The 27,217-nt window shown below is 40.1% G+C and overlaps 1 protein-coding gene across 4 annotated transcripts in view; it reads left to right on the top strand.

Annotated features, from left to right (window-relative positions):
• The first annotated feature begins 1,849 nt into the window (after nucleotides 1-1,849).
• mvb12bb (multivesicular body subunit 12Bb) overlaps nucleotides 1,850-27,217 on the top strand; it is an 81,347-nt gene continuing 55,979 nt past the window's right edge. For 2 of the 4 annotated variants that reach the window (XM_085909132.1, XM_085909133.1), the window contains exons 1-2: nucleotides 1,850-1,979; nucleotides 2,502-2,627. In XM_085909132.1, the coding sequence (XP_085765258.1) occupies nucleotides 2,583-2,627 (45 nt within the window). In that variant the 5' untranslated portion in view covers nucleotides 1,850-1,979; nucleotides 2,502-2,582. Of the gene's footprint in view, nucleotides 1,980-2,501; nucleotides 2,628-27,217 lie in introns of those variants that run through there. The other 2 variants (XM_085909137.1, XM_085909136.1) reach the window with 2 other exon arrangements.

Here is a 27,217-nt window from a genome sequence, read left to right as displayed (position 1 = left end):
GGACAAATACGTACATTGGGCTTGCCATCATATTTATATATGGAGAAAGAGATCATTTTGTACGAGTGCTGCGTGACTAATGGACATCACTACCTGAAATATAAACTGCAGAAACCTACTGACACAAGCAGACTATTATTGGCAGTGTCACCATGTGTTATTAAAAATGGATATTGAGCATGCCAACTTAATTATAGTATTTTCTCACAGGCATAGATGTAGCAGAGTAAACAAGGATACTCTCCTGGCCTTTAATTGTTGTTGTATTTGCTGTCAAATAAATAGATTGTAAATGTAGAATACTGTACTTGCCCTATGGCTGTTTGGCATGGAGTTCACTTGAGGTTTATGGGTTGTCACTGGAATCTTCTTAAGCTCCTCCAAAGGATTTGACACCATTAATCGTGGTATTTTACTGAGGAAATATGAATGATATAGGTTTCGGGATGAAGGGTTGAGCTGGGTCAGCTGTACTTATTAAATAACAGACAGGTTTTGAAGCTGGGTGAGCACAAAGTGTTTGGACAGAGCAATCAGTTAAATCAGTCAGAGGACAGAAAATAGTCACTCTGAAGAGCGGTGAATCTAAAAACTGATTGGTTAAAATAAGGAAAATCCATTTCAATTATGTATGTGTGCGTTTGCCGCCAGCACTCGGGATTCTGAAAGCCACGATGAGTCTCTTTGGGCCAAAAGCAAAAAGCTTTGAAGGTCCTCACTGCAAGCCACTGCTTTACAGCCATACACCAGAGCCAGTAAGGACCATTATTTTCTTGAATGCAAATAAAATAAATAAAAAGAAAGAAGAGTTTGGGTATTACAAAGCCAAGCCTTGAAGAGAGTTTGTGGTTCATTAGTTTACATACACTGTCCTTCTGGTCATACTCCGTGAGGGATTATAGTGATAAATTGTGCATCCATCCACTTTGACATTCCTGGTTGCCATTAAAAACCCAGTCTGCAATATAGCGCCACCTTTGAGAACCACCTGCTGCTATATCAGTGTTTGTATTTATCTTACAAACTATCTCTGCTGCAAGTTCTGGGACTTTATAGCTCCCGGAGAGAGCAGCTAAATTCCTGGTATAAAGACTGCCCAGAATAGCCTACAAACAGTCTTTTTCAATACATTGCAGCTGCAAGTTAAAACTGCCTCAAGTGAGCTTGGGGATGTTTTTTGTACTGCAGCACATACAGTATGTCATATATTTCTGGTATGCATCCCAGGGTATAAGAACTAATATCTTCTCTAATTCAAGTCTTGCACGCGAGTGTGCGCCAAGGAGAGAGCACGCGATGCTTGCCACTCATTTCCTAGGTGAAGCAACGACTGGTGTTCAAAAAGAGGAGGCTGGCAGGTGCATGATGTGGTTTTCACAGTTTTAGATTTTTCACTGGGCTGCCATGATGAAGACTGACATCTGAAGTATGACATCATGCCACTGGGCAGCTTCTTTGAGCTCCGCACCAGTGAGGTCACTGGTCTCCTAATGACTTCCTCAGGCTTCATAGCCGGCCTCCTTTTCTGCAGCCCATAGGGTTTCCTCAGCCCAGTGCTTGGCATAGGCTTCGTGGCACTGTGCTTGCCTTTCTGCTCATTGTCCTTAATCAAGAGATGTAGGCACACAAACATGCAGCAATTCAGTTAATGCATGCCCACTGGGGTCATTTAGAAGAAGCCGAGTGGAAAAAGTCCCCTGTGCACATACACATATAGTGCAATTATTTGTGCTACTGTGTTGACTGCTTGGTGTTCTGTACTTGTACATGTACATGTGTTGATGTGTCATGTCCCTAATTGACCTTGTGACCCAGTGAGTGTGGGCGTGGCTATACACCTGTGTGCAATCAATATATGGCAGCAGCTCACTCACAAAGGAGATCACATGCAGGACAAACCAAATTCATGTCTGTTATATTCTTCTTCTGTCTTTATCCGGCTAAACCAGCTCTTACTGCGATGGCTGCGCCAACAAAATGCAAGTCTTTAAACATATGTTTTTTTTTTCCTTTGCACTGCAGTTTTGCTAATCATTGATTTCATTTGAGGAGCAAGTTTCTAATTCCAAAGAGCGTTTTTATGCAGGTTGATGCCAAGCACTTGAATCAAGGATTTTGTTAAACAATAAAAATATGACACTATAATGAAAAAATAATTGGTTTACTAAAGTGATATGTGTTTTTGTACTACATGCACTTCCAAAGGCAGAATGAGATTACTGACTAAACAGCGACGCTGTAACATATTTAGCCGGACTGGCTGGCCAGCCAAAGCTAGCTATAGCTGGGGTGGTTTAAGTGGCACAGAGCTTGCGTCAAACTCCGACGGCTGACGTGTTAGTGAGGTGAACACGTCCAGCCCAGCAAAGCTTTTTGGGCTGTCTCTGCAATTCAATTGCTTAAGGCTGCAATTCTGAGTTTTGCTGTTCGGTGTGTTTTGATGAAACACAACATGCAAATGTTCACTCACTAACTTCAATGAAACTGTGATTGACTGGCAGGATGTGTACTGCTTACCGCCCAAACACTGCTGGCTTCAACACGCCCGGGACCCTTGTGAGGATAAGTGGTCCGGAAGATGAATGAATGAACTTCACTGCAAAACGGCTTATTTTGAGTCTCGACATGTAAGTTTGTGCACATAATCTTGTATTGGATGCATTTATTTGCTCATCACTTACTCTCATTAACAAACAGCAATTCATCATAACATTTTTTTTTGCATTTTAAGTAATGGACCACAGGCATAAAGTGATATTTTCTTCATTCTACATGTACTTCCAAAGGCAGGATGAGAGGCATGTAAATCAGGCAGCCCATGTACTTCTTTAATATTTAACATAGGTTATTAGACAGGGCAAAGATTTGACCCCCGAGCACTGCTGCACATCACATGAATAACTAATGTTGGCTGATTATGTTAATCAGCAGTACTAGGCGGGGAGGGCCGTGCAGGATAGCAGATACTGCTGCGGGAGAGGTTACAATCTCAAATGCATGACAAAAAAAAAAGGAAAAACATGAGAGGATAGAACCAGTGCATCATTAGCGAAGGAAACAGCCAATAACTGTGCGCTGCACATAGTGATTTACACTTCATTTGCTCAGCTTGAATTTCCCTTTCATATGGACACTGGAGACAAACATGCGGCATTTGTGATGTGACTGGCTGTAATCTCTTTTAACAGATAATCACAGGTTTGCATAATGATAAGGCAAATGGCAGTGAGAACATAAATCTATCCATCTTGCACACTGTTCTCCAAGCCAAATAACCAAAAGTGGAAACCGATTGAGGGATCCAATAGTAAAAGGGAGTACACTATTCACTCATAAATTTATTTTGGAGATTTCTGATGCCTTTCCGAGCCTTCACGGGATTTATGTAACCTGTCAGTTGCTTTCAAGTATTCTCTGAGAGTGTTACGTGATGTGAGCATTCAACAGCCTTTCCATCTGTGACATTTTTATCTTATGAGTGAGTGAACTTTAGATTCTCAGAAAGCAGTAATATGTATTTTTTTCAAAGACAACAGCACTCATTTTCAAAGTGTCATGAGGCCAGTGTCTGTCTTTTCTCATGTTTGTTTTGAGCCAAAGAAAGAAAAAAAACACGCTCGTGAAAAACCATTTGGAGGGAAGAAGCGGGGTGATCGCAGCTATATTCTAGCCCCATCAGTAGAGCTCTGCGGCCCCCCACCATAAAGAATTCCAACGAGACAATTTTGCGCTGTGTGGGGTGAGTTGACAGGGAGTGTTATTAAAGCACAGGGTGCTGACCGCTCTCAAAGTTATTAAAGTGCTGTGAGATTGTGTCTGTGATAGCCCCGCCGGTCGGAGTGTCCTTCACACGTAGGTACATTACAGTGGGGATATGGTCATCACTGAAAGAGGAGTGAGAAGGAGGGTGAGGAGGAGAAGGGTGAGAATAGACACAAGGAACCGCTATGTACCATTGTCACTCCAATTCACAAAAATCATTGTTGACTCCCAACTGATAGACTTCCACAGCTCCCAAGAACTAAGTTGCATGAATGCATTGATAAAGATATATATGCTCTCGTAAGTAAATACAATTTTAAACTGGTACAAAACTTCAGTTTCAACTGCAGTCATGCAGTCATAACACGAAACAAGTCAAGGAGACCTCACCACAACTCTCAAGACTTTAGTTCATTCAGTGAGTATTCAAGGTTCACTTGATGATTTACATTAATGGGTACAGAAAATGGATGGATGGTTAACTTCTGCTTACATTTGTGTGATAGTTAAGTATCTAAAACCTGAGATGGGTGAAGTGCATCTGTGATGTTAGAGTGACACACCTTTGCAAAGCTTCCATGTGATGTGACATTAAAAGAGATCTCCATACATTAGTTTTGCTTTTGAGCTTGCCCACACTATGGTTGTGGATGAACTAGACCCTATTCAAGCTGACTTTGGCCAAGAGGCAGTGTACACCCTGGAAGTTAACAGTCAATCGTATAGCTAGCACAAACAACCATTCAAACTCTCAGACTCCAGAATTGTTTTTTTCCAATGAACCTTAAATGTATTTTCGTAATGTGGGAGGAAGCCAGAGAGCCTGGAGCTGAGCAGCTACTTGCCCTGTGGTTTCAAGATTTTTTTTATTTTTTATTGATTATATGACTGGGCTGTTCTCTAGATATTTTAAGGAGCACTAAAATGCTATCAACATTAATAAGCTATTTGGACCTTCTCAATCTATTTCAGCACTTCTCTGACTTGACAGCCAGGGTGACCGCAGCACTCCATTTGTCACCAGGCTTGGATAAAACAAGACAACCACAGTTACTAGATTAGTTTGTGGCCTGTAACCACCGTACCTAATAGTATATTATCCAAGCTTCATCTGAGATCTCCTTGAGACCACTACTTCAGACATCTTAGGGAGACACGGTGGATGTATCGGTATCCCTTACACTGCTTTATGTGTAAAGGCACGCTCTACGGCTTCTACTACTACTAATCCGGGTATATTTGGTCAATCTGCACACGTCAGAATGATTTTTGTGTCCGAAAGTGTGATGCATGAACACCCAAATCCCAATGGGATCAATATTCTTAATGTCCATAAAAATCAGTACATCTGATCATAACTTAAATCTGAACTCTGACTGAATTGAAGCAATGTTGTAAGACAATGTTTCACTTTTAGTTATGAAATGATCTTCTGTAAGCAACAGAACCAGTATTATTCAGCAATCATGGTGTTGTAAATGTTGTTAGACCTTGACATGAATCTTTGAAGGCTTTTCTTGCTTCTTGTCTAATTCTGCAGAGCTTCTCAGATCCTGCACTAAAAATCAATTGATTGTAATCCATAGTATATCTTAATTGGTGATTAGCTGCTACTTTGTGGATCACAGGTCCTGGCAGCAGAATAAGCCTCACACTTTAATAAGTGCTTGGTCAGTCGATGGCCAAGTATAATGGACAGTGCAGGGTTAGGCCAAGACTGTGATAGCTCCTCACTGCATCCACTCTTGACCTTGACTGACATTATGGTTCTTTGAAAATTTAAGTGCCCATCTTACAGTATGCCTGAGGCAATTTATGAGTCCATACACCTTTCCATAAGTCCCATTTATTGAATCTTTTGCTCCCGTTCACACCCAGTCTAGTGATGTGATCAAATTATTGCTTGTCAAAATGTGATCTATAAAGAAAATATGAATCTTAGCTGATGGTATTCAGACGTGAGATTCCGGCAAGGTGGTTATGCTCACTGTAAAGAAGAAAATATTTTAATGCATTTCCGTATTGGTCACTTGGAAGTCGTCACACAGAAATGGATATTTACATACTATACTGACTTTTTTTTTTTTTTTTTTATAGCCATACATGCATGAGCAGTAAAGTCCATGCCCCAAATGCTCACAAAGCTGCTGGGGTTGCTTATTTAGTCTGAGATGACGACTCCAGAGACTGCTCTGTGGCTGTTTGCAGGGGGAGTCCTTCGGGGTGATAGTTGAGCTGAAAAGCCCAGTCAGAGCCAGTCAAAGGGAGCGTGGTGCAGTCTTGACCCTGGCTCCCCGCTCATTGTGTAGTGCAGCAGTGTAATGAGGCCCTGTGTGGATATTGATATGACAGAACAAAAGGCCAAGGTGCAGTAAGGACAGCAATCCACACGTTTCACACCATTTGTTTTTCACACCGTATCCATCACATTAATGGGTCACCTTTCTGTGACAGCTCATGATTACCTGCTTACCCATGGAGAGAGAAAGGGTGAGCGAGAGAGAGAGACAGACAGAAAGAGAGAGAGAGGCCAAAAGATAAGGAGCAAAGGGTGCTCCACTAGCCAGGGTAAAGGGTGAGCTGTGGTAGGAAAAGGGCTTAGGGAGAGGGGGGGAAGGGAAACCCTTTACCATTTTTTTATTCTTTCATGAAGATTGGGTCTGGCCCTGTCATCATCCCCACACAGAATTTATGACAGGTCAGCTCTCCATGTAGTCACCTGATGGATGGAGAACGTCCCGGTTTATTTGGGGCACAGTGAAAATGCACACACAATTCCCAAAACTATATAAAGTATAATACAATATCATAGTGTGTATGTATGAATGTGTGTGTGTGCGTGTTTGTCTGTGTCTGTGTATTTATACATGTATTTATATATTAGGGGCCTGAACTGGCTCCTATAATCCCGATTTGTCATTCATATTCGGGCCTGGACTTGCTCAGCCGTGGCAGAAAAACGACTTTTGTCATTTAGTTGGAGGGATACGTTTTTCCCAGAAATTAAATGTTATTCTATATCTACTAATCTATCTATTGATATATAAATATATGTATATATTTATTTAGATAGATAAGTAGATATATTGTAACATTATCATGGATGGAGGATAGACAGAGGTAGCGGAAGCTTTTTTCAATACGAGTATAGACGATAGACGGGAACAGAGGGATGATTACATTATGAATAAGGACAGACGGATGGATGAAAGGGAGCCCAGGTTGCAGACAAAGGATGGTAAAATTTGGTAAAGTGCCCATTGCTGTTTATTGTATTAATTCAGAACATTTGGAACCTCTTGCTTTTGCAAACCACTAGCAAGATCTCAGTTAATATTAAAATAATGCTCTTGCTACTCTTGGTAGAAAACGGTAGCAGAGGAGAAAGCAAGCACCTTGTTTTAAATTGTGTCAAGATAATGTGATCATTTAGACCAGTCAAAAATATGATTGAAATGCATTTAATTTGTAACTCATCAATGTTTCGTGCTCTGCCAATGTCTGGGAATGATGCACGTATGCTATTTGTTAATTGAGAAAGGGTTGCTGCATATAACTGCAGACAGACAGACAGTTCTTCATATGTCACTGCAATGCAGCAGATGAGGTGATGGTGTCAGTACATCTTGTCTTCCCAGTGAAGGCTTGCTATGCATTACACTAAAACATGAATTATATAAGTGGAACAACAGTGTTGGGACGGGACGTAAATCAGAAGGCAGAGACATTGCTGACAAGTTTTGCTATTAAAAGATAATTGCAATCAAGGTGCAAGACGAGCAATGAAGTGGTGATAGCAGATAGATAGACAGCTGCAAAAGATGGATTGTTTTAATTTGCACCAATTAAATTGAAGTTCACTGGATCATCTTCAATCTTCATGAATACTTGATTTTCTGGCCACTATAAAGCTATTAAAGAGAGTGATTGGACTCTAAGCCTTGGTGTACCAAATTTCATGCTGCTGTACTTTCATTAACATTGGAAATAATAGTGAGGTACTAAATGTAAACCAATCAGTAAACCAGGTGTACAGTATATTATGTACAAATAATTGTTGTCTCATTGTGAATGAAATACTTTACTCACTTTCACCGACTGTACGTGCATGTGAGTGTACGTGTGTGTTTGTGTGTGTTTCATCATAGCGACATTATGTGGACCTTCTTGGGGTTGGGTTAAAAGCTGTGCAGACACACAAGGATCATCATCAGAGGGAAATGTGGCCCGTCCCAATTTTCCTGACATAAGAAAATGCTGTGTGCATTACAGGTCCTTGTACTCTGTACATTACGAGTCCTTGTTTCATGTGAAGTTGTTGAAGCCAACCGATGCTTCTTCACCTGACCTGAAGCCATGACACATATACAGGTCATGAGGTTTAGACTACCTCAGTGGTATTACAAAACTTTGTGAAAGTCGTCTCCCATATCAGTATTATAAACTACTTATGTCTTTCTGTCTCTCTCACCCCTCCCTCCCTCCCTCCCTCCCTCCCTCCCTCCCTCCCTCCCTCCCTCCCTCCCTCCCTCCCTCCCTCCGTCCGTCCGTCCGTCCGTCCGTCCGTCCGTCTGTCAAACAGTCACATATATGTCCTCATGACCTGTACATGTGTCATGGCTTCAGGTCAGGCAAAGAGGTATTGGTTGGCTTCAAGAACTTCACATGGAACAAGGACTCGTAATGTAGTTTATCTATAATGTGATGACACATCAAAGATGCAGCTAATATGCATGTTATTACAAAGACATGTATTTAATGACAAGCGCGCACACACACGGTAGTGTCCCCAACCTTTGAAATAAATCAGTGTGTTTATGGTGATTTTTTTTTTTAAGCAAATGTCACTCATTTCATTATGGGTGGTTGTTCATGCTCAATTTAACTTGATTCAAACAAAGTATTATTGCTAAATTTCCTGTCTGAAATATTTCATTTGCATGAATGCTGATGCGCTCTTGATGGAATGTTGTAATGTTTAAAGGTCAGTCATCGTCATGTTTATTTAACTCTGATGTACTATATTCTATTGTTGTGTTTTCAAACCTTAGAAGCACAATATTGGAGCAGAAATGTCACACATTCAAAGCACAATTGTTTGCTGGTATGATGCTATAAATCCCAATTCCATAAGAGAAAAGAGTGCTTGGAGTGGTCTAGTGCCACACATCACAGTAGGGGCTGCAAGCAATGCTCTACAATGTTTGCTTTTGAGCCACACTTGCTCCCAGGCAGGGGTGATTAGTGCTTGTCTGTAATTTAGCAACCTTGACCATGTAACCTTGCTAAAACTGGATTAACATTTTAGCTGTGTATAGTTAGAGATGCCTTAAAACATTTTGCATTTTTCTATTGCTTGATACAAGACAACAGCCTACAGACGCCATTCAAATAAGTGCTGCATGAGCACTCAAGGAGAAACCCTTATTAGACTTAAGCATGGTAAGTGTCAGAGAAATGTTGACATATCCATCTGGTCACTTACTGACGACATTTCTACATTACCTTTACTACTTTACCATTGTTTATTTTTGTTACGCAAAATAGAATCCTGTCAAAGCTTAGACATATTTGCATTTTTCTTAACATCAGAACAAAATCACTTGATGTTCTCTGTTATTTTTAAAAGCTATCAGTGCTGGCAAATTATCTATCCATTGCTGCTGTTAGATGTTGACTTTTCTCACCTTTTCACGCCTTTTCTAGAGTTTTGAGCGCTTTTCTAGTTTGCAGTATTTTATTATTATTATTGTGGTCTGCTTTCCACTTAAATACTAAATTACTAAGTAAATGTGGGAAGTGCTAAAATATACTGACACATGATGTGGTCCTGAGAGCGATAAGGTGCCTTTTTAATGTCACCTAAGCCTCATGTGGCCAGTCCTTTCATGCTTAAAGGTTTATATTTCACTACTGGACAAGGTTGTTTCCTAATCTCTGTGTGGCCAAAGTGCTTTTGTGACATTGTTGTATCGGGGTTTACTACAGCATTCCTCTCTTACAAAAGCTCGGCCTTATTATTGAGCCTCTTTATCTTTGCTGAAGCTAAGTTGTTAATTAGCTAGACCTTGAATTAGATTATTTGCATGTCTGAACAAGGGCTAAGGTATTAATGCTCCCTTAGGACGAACTGCAATAACCTGTTCGGTGGCTGCAAGATCCCTGTGGAGGGGCTCCGTGGACGCTGGCCCCTAAAAGAGGGAAAGAGCACAGCCATTTCATCCAATTAGCTGTGGATTGTACTGCTCTTCTCCCTTTGAATCCTATTTGCCATGATAAGGTGTTCTTCTGCAGGGACTGTGCTGAGCTTTACTATCAGGGAAAAAATGATTAATTCACAAGCGAATATCAACATGCAGGGCCTTCCATTTCGCACAGCCTGACATGGGAGGAAGGAACTGCTAGGAAATCAATAGCGGCACTAAAGAACGACACAGGAGAGGCAGAGCTCGGCCAAGTAAACACCCCTAAACATTCTCAAGAATCTCAGCAGCAAGCTGCATTTCATTCCACACATCACACTTAGTAGCGCTCTCCATGGTGGGGGTGTTCTTGAATTATTCAGAACCTGTTAAACTGAGGGGATGGTTTGAAGACTAATGTAGGACAATATCATGTATGCTATTGTTATTGCATTGTACTGTGCAGTGTTCCCATTTATTTATCTCTTTTCGTCTGATCTTCCCAAGGGTATGCGTTGTAATATGACAATCCCATGCTGCTCTGTGCATCCTCTCTGAATCATCATGATCAGATGCTCAATGGATTCAAATAGGCATATATATATATTTTTTTCGTCTTCCCTGGATTAGTGATGGCTATGGCAAATTCAGTGTCCAGATACGTGTTTTCCAAGCTCTCAGACGCTTGCAAATGATGTTTAAACACCCAGCACCTAGGGTTTAATTAAGTCCCTCTAATCGTGTTCCAATCAGAACCTTGGACTGATGGGCTGGAATTCCTGATGTGCATTTCTGTCAGTCTTAATTGGATAATTGATTGCCAATTTGAACCTGGCCACACACTGCATACACAATAAAGCTCCTGGCCAGGTTCCTGAGGAATCATTTTCCATTTGAATAAAGATGCTGCCTCGAAAGGCTGAGCTCCAACTTCAGGTCTTCATTGAAAAATAAGCCACATACACATCCACGTATGAATGGCTTGGAATTTCTTTTAATGCATTTACATTTACGTATGCAATTTTATTTGTCTGGTTTTACATTACGTATGTAATATAACCAGCATAATGAGTAAGGTGTCAAATCCTCCAAAAGAGAACATTTTAAACAGACTTTTTGTCTTTGTTTGCTTTTGAAACTGCAACTGGTATTGCAGTTCATTCGCCTCAGAAACCTTATGTAGCCAATGCCACATGAAATTACATATATTGGAACTAGTTGTTTTTTTTGGTATACATTTTCATATTACAATGTTGATTATGGTGGGAACTAAAGGGAACTATAAATACTGCATTTAGATTTATATTGCACACATAGCAGATTAATCAGAGTAATCCAACCATTTCCCTCCATCTGAGGAAGCCGCCATTGTGGCTAATACCACCCTCTATTGTCAACTAAAATAGATGTCACAACTGCCCTCTGACTTGTATTGTGAACTTCACGTGACCAAACCCAGAAAACAGGTGAGCTGTGCAGAGAAACAGTGATATTTTACCAGATTCAAGTAGGCCCTGCTTACCATAATGTACTGTGTGTCAATCATACTTCTCGGTCACGCTCTGAAGTGATACGAGAGTCACCACCTAGTAGAGAAAACATGACAAACGGTAGAGTTGCCAATTTTAATACAAAGTCAACAAGGGATGTGATAGTCTTCACAGCATTTCTAGTAAAAAGAGGAAGGCAGTCGATAATGTTAGTGGACGAAAACAACTAAGAAAGGATCTATAGCTATGATTCTCTCAGTTTCTCTCACGATAAATTTCATTGAGCACAGGTGCTTCAGGTTATTAAAGAAGAGTAAATTCTATGGTCTCAAAACAATCCACAGAACACCCAATGTCTCAGCTCCGGTATGACAGAAAAGCTTATAAAATTCGATGTAACAGTCTGCTCCATAACACTTTTGTCAGGAGATCCAGTCCACTGTAGTTAGGATTATTTTTTATCAGAAACCAAAAGAAACACAAATATTAATGAAAAGAATGAGAGTAGCAAATTGTAATTTGTAATAGTAATTGTCACTGTAATTTTACTTACATACGGGTGGGAAGAAGTATAATTCGATAAACTATTCATGATGCACGAAACCATCATATATAAGGCACACTTGTCGAAAAAAGTGGGGTTAAATTTGAGTGTTGTGATTTCTAAAAGTGCATTAAATTGGTTACCCTGGGGGACTCCACAATTTCCATTGTAAGGCTCAAACTCCACAGATACACTGATAAGTCAATTGGTCTGCAGTCATGATCACTTTGAAATAACACTTATGTCGCAGATGACATCAGCCAATGAATAATGGTGAACAGATTTCTAGATAACTGAGGGCAATTATGCACACTTACCTTGTCAGGGCCCGTGCAATGGTTGGATGGGAAACAGATCTAAGCAGTCACCACCGTATCAAAAGTTGCCCTTCACAATCCAAATGTCAACAAACATACCACAATTAAATAATTTATGAAAATAATATTTTCACAGCTTTTTCTCTTGAACTTGAAGGTGACAAAATATTTTGACATGCCCAAGCACAAAGCCTCTAGAGACCTAATTTTGTGTGGACAGCCACTCCTAAGTCATGGACTGAGAAACCTCAAGTACCACTTTGAGTGGGTTCTTCAAGTCCTTGTGTCTGCCTACCATTATTTTTCTTTCAAGGGATTGCTTTTCTCTTCTTAATACAAGCGTGGAATGAACAAAAAGAGAATTCTCTTATTATAAATGGCTTTTCGACGCTAAGTTTTAGCAAGTACAACCGTAGTGGGATTAGATATTTTGGCCACCATTTGTAAAGTGTGAAGTTTCTCTGGAGTCTCCTTGAGACAAGTGACCAGTGCAAGGAAAAGTGAAGGTCTTATCAGTCACCCCACAATGGTGCCACCCAATGAATTATATTAGGGTCGGGTGTAGCTCGCCAAGCCTCTGCATTGTGCACCATCTGGGTGACAATAAACATGTCGCCACATGCTTTCCTCCATCATTCAAGTCTAGATAGCAGATCTGGACCTTAACTATGGCCCACTATCTCCTGGATCTCTGTGTGACCTGTTAGAGAGATGGAGGTGAGGCTCAAGGATATCTCTCAAAGAGTCTGCTCCAAAGCCAGGAGGTTATTACACATGGAGGGGGGAGGCAGGGCTCTGTGCAGTGGTCTGTTTTCCCCCTTCGCAAGTGTCACTATGTTACAGAGATAGTGAGATACTGTTCTAAAATTTAAACAATGGTGGAAAACAAAGTTCCAGAAGAAAATAGCGATTAAAAGACCCTGAACTGGATGCCAGTCACTCGGACTTTAGGCATTTCACGATGGTAGATCTGGTTTTGTTTCTATGACACATTTTGCTAAACACTGTACATGATGGCTGTACAATGAAAATCAATTTCAGTGTAGTAAGAAATATTTCGGAGCTAATCAACCATTTTTTGCAAAAGACAAACTCATTGAAATGAAACATGATGTGAAATTACAAACAAAAAGAAACGGTGAAGTGTTGTGAGGTGTAGCTTTAATTCTTTCCTTGATCTGATTGCTGGAAGGATTTGACTTAAGTTTTATCGGACCACCTCTGCTGCAGCGTGCAACACATTAAAATACGTATTAGTACAAGGCTCCATTCTCATGCTGTCACCAACTTGCCATCAATTCAATTGCTCTGCTGGCTTAAATAAACAGAAGTGTTATCGGTAGGAGTCTTGGCTCTGGCAAATTGTTCTACTTTAGCAGCTGCTGTTTCGTTAAAAGTCTGGTGTTGTTACTGATCTCCATGTGAACCATGAAAATTAATCATTCATAACCAAAATGATGAATGTGAGCTCTGAAACACAAGGTTCTGTGAATCTGGCAAGAAGAATAATTGGTTAATTTGACTAAACATGATAGCGTCCCACTGATGAAAGCTAAAGCGAAACTTAAATGAAGCGTGTTAAAAGGGTGGGCAACAAAACAATAGTGGATGACCAATGAGGAAGTAAAAAGTGAGGCATAAACAATGGCATTTAATACAATTTCATAAAACCACTTATAGAAGATGACAGGGGTTCACATGTAATCACTGTAAGTGGAGGCAAAGATGGGGGCTGAGGTGCCATCGCTGCCATGCCAGAACACTTCTCCATGACACATCCCCTGCTTCTTCTCATTAATCCCTGAAGCTACATTCATTAACAGTCACTCCCTCCGTTCAGCAAGATTACACACACGCGTGCGCGGAGGAACTCTAGGTGAGCACACACAAAAATAACCTGCTGCTGAAAGCCAACTGGATTTGCTTAACATTATTATACCTACAGGTTGATTCATTAGTCAACACGGTGACTTGCTGGATGTGGTTTGCTGGCTTCTTTGTCATTTTGAAATTGTATTTCATCAGAAAACTGGTTGACAAGCAAGGACAGTTGTGTAAAGATGACCGTCAGGGGAGAAAGGTCCAAGTGGAGATTATAAATACGAAAGATTTACAGGTCCTGGGGGTGTCAGATGTATTGTGGAAAATAGTGCTGGGTGTGCTGTTATCAAGATGGGCCAGTTAGTGGCTTTTGGAGAAGCTCATGTTCTGAATGGCGCCGTAGTTTCTGAGGGCAGCCTTTATGGCTCACCAGTGCACTGACCACAGCCCATTAACTCAAAGAGCCTCCACAGAAGCACTGGAGCAGGGAAAGGGGCCATGACCTGCCAGAGACCATCTTATTACTTTAACACATTATGTCTCCCACTGCGATCTTTTTATTTAAGTGACTTCAGCTGCACGTATCATCTCAGGACAAGTTGGGGACAGACAGGGGGGCTTCTATAGAACTGCCAAAGAAGGAATGGGGGGGGTTCAAATGATTTACTGAAAACATCTGCTTTTGGGAGCTAGAGAAGGACTACGAGGGTGGACGTTGAGCAGAAAATCGTTCGGGAGGAACCTGGTTGCAATGAGAGCTGTTTATGGCGATAAGAGGTTGAGCTGACCTCACAACCGCTCCTGAGAGGATTTGCAAGTTCTCACTGATGAGCCTTTGCAGCCCTCTCATGGCCACGTTGTCCATACGGTGAAGACTACGAGGGTTGGTCCAAGTTTGGGATTTGATTTATTTTACCACCACACTGCTCTTTATGGGCCTAACCGCAAGATAGATATGCCCCAGTGTTACTGGCCTCGAGAGGAAGATGAAAACACTTTGCCAAAAAACAAAACAGACTCACTTACACAAACGATAAATGAGTGAGAGGATATGTGCGTCTGAATTCTCTTTACCGGTGTTATACCGACAGTAAAATAATTGGAGCGAAGCAATACAAATAAACGCATTATTGAACATAATAATCATTGTGTGAGATTAAAGCTGTAATGGGAAATTTCTGTCACCGCCTAACCTAGAATTTTGCATTACAACCACAGAATGGTTGCTCTGAGATTATGTAGATTATGCCGAGCACCTGCCTCCCATACCATGCGATACTCCGTTTTAGTCGCTTTTTAAGGACAGCCAGTGAGAAAAACATACATATATTTTTAGTTAACTCTACACAATTGGTTAAAAAGGAGCAATGCCTTGCCGATTGACAGGCAAAATGTCATTTTTGTTGTCTTTCTCATTGCGCCATCATGGGAATATGGCAAGTTGAAATAAAACATCTCATACTCAAAACTACAGCTAGATGTTTCGATTATCTGATAGGCTTAGTTAGCATTCAAGTCAAGTCAAGTTTATTTGTATAGCCCTAAATCACAAGCAGTCTCAAAGGGCTTCACATAGACAATCAATTGACAATAATTCTCAAAGCATCCCCTGATCTTAGGCTCTCTCTTAGCATTCTGTCACTTCTTATAGTATAGTTGCTGCCATAAATATTTCTTTCTTCAAAAAGAAATATATGTTGCACCTTTAAAGACTGCTTTACTAATGATTTACTAATTTAGTTATCCATGTATAGAAGTAAACACTGGCGTTAAACATTTCTATTATAATTATTCCGTGACAATGTCAAAACTGGCCACTTTCTGAACAAAGTACTCATTAAAACACAGCTCAAAAGCAGTGGCTTGGTTGCCATGGTACCCATTACTTCACAAGTTCCATTAATTATTGCATGTTTTCTCAGTTGTAAAAATAAAACATGATACTTTATCAATTATTAAATTAAAACTCTGGTTTCCAGTACCACAGAGTACCAATTAATAACACAAGTCCAGGATATTTAATTCTTTCTGCATTATTTCTCACCATTGGTAATACCACAAAGAAAAATGTGCAAGTGTCATACTGTCAGAGGGATCTCTCTTTGAATTTTTTTTCCAGTCACCCACCCAAACAAACCGCACATCAAAAATTACCATTAGTACTTGTTATTTCACACTGGCAAAACAGACTGATGCCAAGGGCCAAATGTATTTCGTCTATTTCATACGCCGTCTCTGCTTTATTGGAGATGCTTACAAATGCGCAACATCTGAATGGCTCCAACAGCTCACATCAGAAAGATTCAATTCTTCAGGAAGTGGAAGTAACCGATTAGATTATGTCATTGCCACAATCTGTTACGAAAAATAAACACTGGGTCTTTTCATTAACCTAATGAAGACGAAGCACGTTGATGAGCTCTTAAGTCAATTAACGATATTTAAAAACAGGCGGTGCAGCCCCAAGGTAAATTAGCATGCAGAGAGTGAGGAGGACCCAGGTTCAAACAAATTGTGCGTGGAACCCTCTGGTTCAAGCCGCTTGACTCTCTCTCTCTCTCTCTCTCTCCTAATGCGCACCCCTCCTCCTCTGGTCAAACACGCCTTCATTAGCCATAATTAACTGCATGCTTTTCTTTCTTTGCATTACTAAGTGAGTCCAAGATGTGAGGATGCTGAGTGTCCCGGGATGACCCTTTTGCTTACATCATTTATCAGTGTGATCTAATGATTTCAAGATAATATGAGGTAGTGCAAGCTTGATATAGAATATCTTTGGAGATGCGTTTGTATATAGAACATTCAGTCAACTTATTTGAAATACTCTTGTGTTATAACACTCACTTTTTCTCTCGCATGCTCACTCGAGCAGTTTTCCTGACGCACACACGTGTACTCGGACACTCACTTGGTCTGAAAAGATTGCAGTTTATTTCGGCCCACGCTGGATGGAGGCCTCATTTAGTGGCTGCTGGCAACTCAATCAGGCTGCCTCACACTGATGAGTGAGTGACTACTTTCAGAGCACTAGTCAATATGTGTCTGCTGTGATAGAATGTCAGCACCCTGTGTTCCCTGACCCAATGTTATGGCTTTTTTATTTTGTCTAATCAATGATATATGAAACAGCACAGTGACGTTTCAACAAAACATTTTTTTTCTTCAGCACTGTGTTCGGTTTAGACCGTATTACTGCTGCAATTTGGAATTAAATGAGCAGTTTATAATTCTTTTGTAGCTTTTTAAAATTGATTCTAGATCAGTATAGCATGTATCTGCATAGGATTTTTTTTCTTATCACAAATGCACTAGGTATAAAGACAGCAGCACGCTTTTGTGTATCGAGTGAAAGACAATGTGTACATTTTTTCTTCTCTATTGTTTTCTATGCAGTGAGAAAAGAACAGCCAATATTCTGAGGGTGGGCAGACAAAGCGGGCTTACTTGTCCCCCGTGTCCTTTATTTCACACAGCCCACTGCACATGCTCGGCAGTCTGACGACCTCTTGACCCGCCTGTCACGCTGATGGCCTCTGCGATCAGGAAGTGGTTATTTCATATAGATGGGCTTCTTTACTGTTTTTTTTTTTTTTTTTATTGAAAAAGATCATTAAAGATATTCGCTCAAGATGAATTTTCGCTATAGCTTTCAAAGTAACATTTTATTGAACATGGTGGGATTTTATGATTTGTGCACATTTAGGTCAGTATGTTGACCCCCTTAAAACTGAGTGCAATTACTTCAATGTTATGTTTTAGATCACAACTTGTGCATCTTTTTTACTGCTAGGAATTCATTTCGTGATATACGCATAAAAAGTAAGGTTGAGTAAATAATGAATAACCTGGGACGTGAACGCTTTAAGATGCTCAAAACCAGTACAGTGTGCTGTAATTTAAAATCAGAATTTCCTTCCCTTATTTCAACAAATGTATGCGCAAATTATTACAACAGGCTTTATGGATCAAAATGCACCAAACATTGAAGAGATTTAAATGTTCATTCTTTGTAAAAGCCAATTTTTGAAACGAGGCATGCAATGACTTTTTGGGATGTTTCAACAAAGTATTTGACGAATGAATATGTAATATTAGATCAATTCCAAAAATTGATGTGAAGCATATGCATAAAATTTAGACCTGAGTTGAGATATTTGTCCAACTCATTATGTAGATCTTTAATTGAGTATTACCAATGGAACCCGCATGAAAAACACAATATGTAGTGGAGGACTACAGTCGAGTCGTGAACTGAGCCCAGACTGCCCAAATCATCATGTTACATAAGTCATATCAGCTATATGAAGACCCTTCAAAGATGAATAAAGGCTATGACTTAATGTGAGTGTACACACTTTATAGTCTTGTCCTGCAATACAAGGGAATAGACATAAATGAAGCAAAATTAAAAATGTCATCATTGCTAACTTTCCACCCTCCCCGCAGTCATCTACGGTTGTTATTAAACATCTTTTGTTGACGAGCAGTCCAGCTACATTTGATTACCATATGCACGCTGCAAAAGATGTTTCACATATCCAGTATATTTTTCTTATGTGTGTGTTTGTGTGTGTGTTTGTGGTCATTGCAAACAATGCAATCATGTGCAACGTAAGCTAAAATGTATTTTTTTTTTTTATGGGAAACAACACCAATGTCCTATTTACGTCATTGCATTTCATCAGTAATATAGCCCTAAGCAAGTATATCACTGTCCAGGCTGGGCCACTACCTCACTGAGTTTATGGCCCACCGTGCACTAACTGAATTCTCTCTCTGCGAGATATAGCCTGGAAATGGCAGCAAATAATTGCAAAGGCTGAATTTGTCATTACGAGTCATAATGAGATTCTCTTCCAGAGAGGCTTTGTTTGGTGGTGTGAGAAGACGCTTCCTTTTAATGGCTCATAAAAGAAAGTGTCACAATGTACAGCATTAGTCGGCACTCACTCTTTCATTCTATATATCATTTTAACTTTTATATTTGGAGAATAATTGGATCTGTGTTTACACTCTCAGCTTCAAACACATTATTTAAATTAACAAGGTTTAGTGATTGGTGGAATCCACGAGTCATCTTTGATATTCTTTTTCAAATTAATGACAGAAATAATATAGAGAGAGACAGTTTTGTGGACCATAATTCAATTACTCTTTTGTTATGAAGATGTTTTCTCTAACTCACTACATTCTGTACAGTACTTGCAGACGGACTGTATATGAACAGATACTATGATAGATATGCAGATAGATAAACAGAGCATAGAAGAATGGTGTTGTGATAAAAAGATATATGCCAATGTGAAAGAAAGGAAGAGAGTGGTGAAGAAAATAAAACAGCACATGAAAAATAATCCCCCCCTTGAGTGTTGCACGCTCTTCGACTATTTAGGGCAGCCATGTCCAGCAGTGGATTTGAATATGCATGACAATACCAGCTACCCTTGCAGCACTTCTCTGTGTCCAGGCACCAGCCTTTTTCAGAGAAAGAATTCACATGCATCTCATTTGAATATGTAAAAGCCCTGTCAAACACCATGAATACATGGCCATGAAATAATATTTATGTAGTAAAGGATGATGAAACGCCCCAAACAAACACAAGCATGCAGACACTTGCTCTCACACACACGCACGCACACACACACACACACGCGCACACACACGATAGTAAAAGTAACACGATAGCACAATTCAAGAGTGTGCATAGAATGTCACATTAATTGCAAATTTAGAATTATTTGACCCAAATTTATCATTAGGAAGCTTTATTGCTTATTATTTTCAGTGGTTAAAATAAGTTTAGGTTTTAAGGCTGCTCCATTTTTCTTTTCACACAAATCATGTCTTTGCTCTCTCACTGGTCACACAGATATAACCAGGAAGAATCTTAGGTGCAGCGATGGGGACTTAAGTCATTGGGCATCATTTAGTTGCATCGGCATTATGTTTGATTGCTTCATTTGCCTTTTGGATGGGATTGAGATTGGCTTCCTGTCTCACCATAACTGAACCGGGCTGGAATTAGGTTTGGAACCATACCAAGCTCAATTGATGTGATCCTTGGAACCACAACCAAGAGGAAGTTTTGGAGTAAGCACCAATGGGTGTTTGCATCTAAGAATACTTGGCTGGAGTTGAGCGTTTTTAGCAGATCACACTGTAATAGAGAAGGAGACTGCAAGTCGAGTGCCTTAAACAAATTACAATAATAAGATCTCAGAATGAAGTTATTTATTTTGTGGAGGAAATGAAATCAAAATCGAATCCCATCTCGGGCCATTGACGTACACACACACACATACACACGTGTAAAATACACAATCTGACTCCACTCCAAGCAACAAGTACTTGTGTGATCCTCTACTTGTAGACCAGGGAGCTGGAGACCGCCACTTTGCAGCCTAAGACTTGGAAGGTGGCAAAGTAGTAAATGCATAGCCATCATGCTTGGTCCCTGTGCTAGACTAGCTAATTAAATACTAAGGAAGGAATAAAATCTTAATGAGAAACACAAGCTTGGTGTGGTGTTTGGCACTGACCAGCTCACACTTATTAGGTGTGCTTGCCCATATGTGCTTGAGTGAAGAGCACATTATAGTTCTCCCTAATGGATGCTCATCTCAGGCACTGAGATGCTAGTGGGAGCTACATTGCAGCAGTTTCCAAATTTGGCAGATGAGCGTGCCCGGCCAAGACATTTCCTTGTCTCGATAAATATTTTATGCAAATTAAAATTCACTTCTTTGGCTGGTTTAAGCAATGTCTCCTGTAAGTAGTGTATCCGTGAAAGCGATTGCAACATTTGCTAGTTTATTTATAATTTAATTTTTTATGCTGTGGCTGGCGGAGGAGAAAGACAGAACACCTGTGAGTGTTTATAATGTCCCATCTCCCTCACAGCTGCTCCTTTTCAAAACACCACACTGGTGCAATAATTTCATAAAATTTCATGATTTACCATCTGGTAGACTGAGCTATAAGCACATGCAATAAGCATTTGTATGGCACCAGTCCCAGAAAGGTACAATAACTGTATATTTTAACTTAATGGCTTTCCGGAGCATGCAAATTTACACGCAGCAGATTGCAGAGGTGCTACAGTGTAAGTCTGGCCCCGTCAGTCTGCTTCTGTCTCGCCTTGACCCCCCCCCCCCCCCCCACACACACACACACACACACTGCCTCCTCAGCCCCACCCCCCACCTATACACGCTCTATCATGTCTGTAAAACCACATTCACAACCGAGAAGTGGTCCATGTCAGAATCTAGATATCACACTTTGCAAAAGGAGAGACACAGTAGGAGGTACAAGCAGATTACTTCCCTTTTAGCATCTAATGTCTGTGCATTTGGGTAATTAAAATGATTACTACAACAATTACACCAAGTAATTAGAAACTAATTACACTGGCATTTTTTGTGATTACAGGAGCAGAGGAAAATAGTGTTCAAAATTAAATTCATTGCATATTCATGGAAATGAAATTAAATAGTGCTGGGTGGATGAGATAATAGAAGCTCAGAGAATGGTGTTCAGAGGGGTTTGGGAACCATCTGTAGCTAATGCTCGGAGAAGGCATTTTGTTCAATCAGGGATAATCGTTTAACGCCCTTCAAAGAACTTTATATATAAATTAGTACAAAATGCACTAAAGGGTGTGCTGTTTTTCTTTTTTTTCCTACGGTGCCAGGAAGGATTAAACCTTTTAGCTGTGTAACGCAATAAAAACATTTAGCTATTATCTCCTCAAATAAAAGAAGAGCCGGGGCTCTTTATGCTTCCTTTGTGTTGTTCTGTGCATGGTGATGAGATTGGATTAAATAATATCTAATTTAATATATCCCGATATTCATTTTTGGGGGGGGGGGGGGGCATCGGTGCTAACTTCCTCCAACCTCCCATCTACAGTATGGATAATAGTCACGACTTTAGCTGCTGCAATGATTGTGTAATGAGATTCTTCAGATTAAATAGATTTCCTGTTAAACTTGGGGCCTCGTAGATCGGGTGTCAGGAATGAATGGTTATTAACATTTAAATATATCACAGGATGGGAGAGAGATGGGTGTGAGGGGGAGAGAGATGAGAGAAAAGAGGTAAAAGCGAGACAGAGAGGGATGAGGGGGGAAAACAACAATATGAATTTTTCATTGTTATCGAGTGTGGATTTTCCTGCTCACCAGATTTCTGTTGAAGCTGATGAAAGTAATTTGAGAGACACAAGTGGATCACCTCAAAGTCATTACAGCAGAGAGACTTCTTTGTTCACCGAGCAAGGCTGCTACATCTCCCTGTGTATAGGTGTGGCTTGTGCTGTAGATTATTACAAGATATTAACAATGTACAATGCACTGGCTGGTGTGCTTGTGAAAGAATTTGTGAAATGGATGGTGTTGCAATCTATCATCATCATCATGTCAGTGGTTTTTTTTCTACCTTTTTTTTTTCTTTTCTTGTTGCACAAAAGCAAGAATAACATGGAGAAGGCCATCACAGTAAACTCTGACTGAATGCAAAGTTTTAAGAACACTGCAGATATGGCAGCACTCGTACCAATTCTATGCATTCACTCTCACAATTTTTTAACAAACCATACAGGGATATATTACAAATCCTGCCTTTAGAAATGATGAGATATACTTCTTTTTTCCAGAAATGCTCAATGCACTAACTTGTCACACTACTAGAAAGCTTTTCCCATAAAAATTGTCACGTCAATGGGAGGACAGGTGTGTTATTTACATAACACTGTGACTTGACTGCCTGCGACCAGTCGCTGTAAATAAATGTCACATATCAGCTCTCGCTTGTCTTGTCCTCAAGTCGAGCAGTCCCAACTGACATCCATCAAAATTTGCTCGTGTCCAGCCCGGGATGTGTTGACATTGTTCATTCAGTATATAACAGCTTTGATATGTGATCCAAAATGATCAAGTTAACGTTTCCTCTCATGTTCTTTAACAGATTCCGCCTGGAATCAATTTTTACAATGTGCCCCTTTCAGTGGTGTACTGTTGTTTCCTTTGGTATTGGGCTGATAGTTTTTTTTATAAGATTCGGTCATTCCCCTATTTTTTCATAGTATCAAATACAATACTATTGTTTAGTCCCCACGTGGATGTATGTTCTTTTACATATCATTTACTGATCTAAAGTGTAGAAAATGGCTTGCTTTCTTAGTAATGTTAATGGCTCAACAAACATGCAATTATTTTTTTATATATTTTTGATTTTGGTGGTTCCTGAGAGATATGAGGTTTCTGCCTAACAGCATCAGTATACTATATAAATAATGAAGATATACAAGCTCTAACTGGAGGGATGGTAGCAGCTTTGTAGTAGGCTATTTGACTGGAGACTCTTGTCTAACACTTTTAAATTCTTAAAGAAAAAAGACAAGAGTGGTAGCAGTCTTTCCCAAGAGTTCAGCACACTACAAACCATCCTTCATGCTAGACCAGTCTGGCTTTGAGGATGTGGAAGCAGGTGTGTTGGCAGGATTGTGGAAGGCGCCTCTCCGGCACTGCTGCCCACTTGTTAATGACCTGGCTGTGGGAAGCTACTCCTTTGTGTGTGCCGTTATAAAGCACTCAAAGCCTCCAGGATGGCAGCAAGCTCACTCCTTGGCCCTGGGGCACAGTGCTGAGAATAAGACACACCTCATGCTTTGTTTTCTTGATCCTTGGTGGCTCCCCCACCTAGGTAAGGCCGGAGTATCGAAGACATCTGTGTATCTAGTTGTGTAAAATAATTTACATGGAGACAATTACAGGAATATTGCTTTGATGCTTTGAATACAGCTTCTGACAGGATCATTTGCAACTTGTCCAACATGTATTTTTCGTCACGATCCAACAACAACTCGTCGGGAGAAAATTCAAATACAAATGATAATGTATTTTGTGCTAATCACGAGAAATTTTTTTTTTGAAAACTCGGCAGCAACTTCAAATGGTCAACTATTGTGCAAATCTATATTCTGTATGATTTTGCTCAGTTTCACTAGGGTTTAGTTTGTTAACTCATTTTTCCAACACAGACCATCATGAGTTGATGCAATTTACATGTAGCCTTATGTTCATTTGACATTCACATCAATATTTATCACATTTATTACACATGTTCAATGTTTCACTGGTCAGACAATAATGCTACAGTCAGAAAACTCGTAATGGTTTGATTCCAATTACCATTGATTTTACAATTGGATTACTAGAAGACATTGATTTATTGTTAATATATTTAATCTGCAAATCAATATGAACAATTGTCGTTCCCAAAATCAAAGACACTTCTCATGTTCATAGGAAATGCAATTACTTTTAGAAATCGCCCCTTACTGACAGTATGCAAGACCATTGTTTTGCAAAACATTACTTGAGAGCTTTCCTCACCTTGCCTCATGGGCTTCAGTTTGAGTGATGACGGTCCAACATGATTGAGCAATGCATAGAAAACCAGACCTGTTGGAGTCGCTTTATAATCTGTAACTGATAATGTAATAAAGGCTGTAAAAAAGACCAGAGTAACGTCTGCCTGTTCTTGACAGGCTTGTGTTTTTCATGCCTGGATGGAGGTTGCTTGGTGATGTGGGCTCATTCTACCAAAATTACCAGCGTTACTTTCTCTATTGCTCTGCTTGCTGTCAGCTCGCTCTTTATCACGGACCACCTTGATCTCTTTTTTTTTTTTTGCTTCGCCAACCATGTGACATACAATTGACATGTAGGTTTGAGACACTGTGATGGTATTGAGCTGTGAAGTAAAGGTAGCTACCAGGGTTCCTAACTGCGTCCATGCGAGAATTGGCATAGATGCAGGGGTGCAGGCAGGCCTCACTGTTAGGTTTTTAGCTTAGCTGCAGGCCTGTTAGGAGAAATGAACCACGTTCATTCTTCTGCACCAGCAAGGTCAGGTTGGGAATCTGTAGTGTTTGAGGTCACATAACCACGTGCGATTTGAATCTGTTCAGATAGAAGTCACTTTTTGAAAGCTGACAATGCCATGACAAAGCAAAACTTTCAAGTACTACATTTCAGCTCAGCTCGCCTTAGTTTGGAAGGGTGAACCATGACCTATATCTCATCTGTAACAGCTGGTTGCAGCCCCAAAGTGATTTTTGTGTTCTTTTTAATTGCTCATAGGCAATACCCTACAGAGATACCTCTTTATTTTTCTCACTTTGTTGTGGCTGAATTATAAGGGTCACAAAAAGCCACAAAAAGTTTACAGCAAAAGCACAATCACCTTTATGGCAGTGGTTCAAATGTTGGAGTTTGTACACCTTCATAAGATTATGCTTTGATAATTTGAGCGAGCGAGCGAGCGAGCGGCACACATTCCGATTCTCAGAGGCTTCCTGCCATTTGACTATGTTTGACATAAGTAGCAAGGTGGGGGGTGTTGTAGGCCTCTAAAGTGAGATGAAGGTACAGACTGGTCAAATCGAAGGATAAAGTGCTAGCTATGGCTGCACTCATTCGTAATGCCCTGCGGCACCTCCACCATTAGCATTCCCCACTGCGACTTGAGTTCATAAGACTAATGGAGTTGCTACCTGGGGACATTAATTGTGCGTGACACGACTTGGGGGCTTTGGTGCACTCACACTAATATCACAGTGCCTGCCTGACAAAGCGCCCAAAAAGATTACAAACAAACCCCAAATAACTGCCAGTGTTGTGCTGTTGCTTGACAGGAGAGGATGCGCGAGTTTGGGGATCAAGAGGGCCCCGGTTGGCTTTCAGGATGTTTAAAAACCTGAGAAGTGATATGTGAACGAAAAGGATGACTTCATCATTACAGCTCCCTTAAAGTGAAATAGCTTGCATCAAATGCCCTCCCTGTGACACATGCATGACATCATCTGATAAAAATGCAGTCCTGGCCTTAAACAAGTGCAGAGGGGGCCCCACGAGGGTCTTCAATTCAATGTGCCACAGTCAGGAGAGCACTGTGCAGACACTGGTGTCATTGACTATAAAAGTTAGAGCATATTAATGTGGACTGAACTCTGCCTTCATTGGGACAATCCAATGTGAAGATTCATGAGGGTCTATATACGGCAACATTCACTCAATTCTACAAATGGATGACAAAGCAACCTGAAAAAATGAGGTTGCAATTTGGTTATACCTAATACAGTGATATAAAACCATTTTATGTAATTATATGACAGTATTGTAAATTATTGTCAAATCTATTTTCAGCAGAATGTGTATAGGGCAATATACTTTGTGCTCATTTATAGACACATAAGGAAACAGTTATCAATTCTACTGTACATTTGTCAAATTACAATTATTTCTCTCAACAAACATGGCACTCATCAAATGGTACGTCCACATGTGCATGTACCTTTCATACTCTTCTTGTATGCAAATCACCCTTTGCCTTGCCTTAAAAACCTGAAATCTGTTTTCACCTGTCTTACTGACGCACACACACTCACCTGCTCAAAAAGAGTCTTAGGTGGTGACGATCAAAGTGAGATGTTGCTTGAAAGGGGTATCCCCTCATCTGTGAACCCTTCTTATAGTTTCATCCTTTTTACCTAATGATATTGCTTTGTTGATTTGCTGTTCTATTGCTTCTGCTTCTTTAACTAAAACTACTGTAGACAGACAACAAAAATGGCCTTATTTAGATCATATAGTATCCGCATGGCTTTGTTCTGGTCTCTTCCACCCAGCTGCCCAATGAAGCATGTCTATTACAAGAAATAACATTTTAATCTCATAAATTTTTTTAAACCTGAGATCTCTGATGAATATAAAACAAGACATGTTTGATAATACAATGTCCTGCACCCTAAATCAAGATTTCTGCAATTTTATTGTATATGGTGCAATAACAATAAATACTTTTCTGCCCCTTTCTTTTATCATGCATAACATGTTCTATGAAGTTATTTTAAACAAATTAGTGAAGGACCTTAAAAGTGGCATTTGTCAAGTTAACTTTTTTTTTTTTTTTTACCCCCATTATTTCAGTGTATTTCCATTATGTTCTTTACGACCTGGAAAGTCATTTGCTTCTTTTGTCACAGCATGTATACGCTAGATGGCCACAATCAAGAAAGCGCCTTGTAATGAA

This window comes from Syngnathus leptorhynchus, chromosome 4, assembly GCF_054491065.1.
Source record: "Syngnathus leptorhynchus isolate UIUO chromosome 4, UIUO_Slep, whole genome shotgun sequence".
Taxonomy (NCBI): domain Eukaryota; kingdom Metazoa; phylum Chordata; class Actinopteri; order Syngnathiformes; family Syngnathidae; genus Syngnathus; species Syngnathus leptorhynchus.
This window is presented reverse-complemented; position numbering and strand designations above follow the sequence as displayed.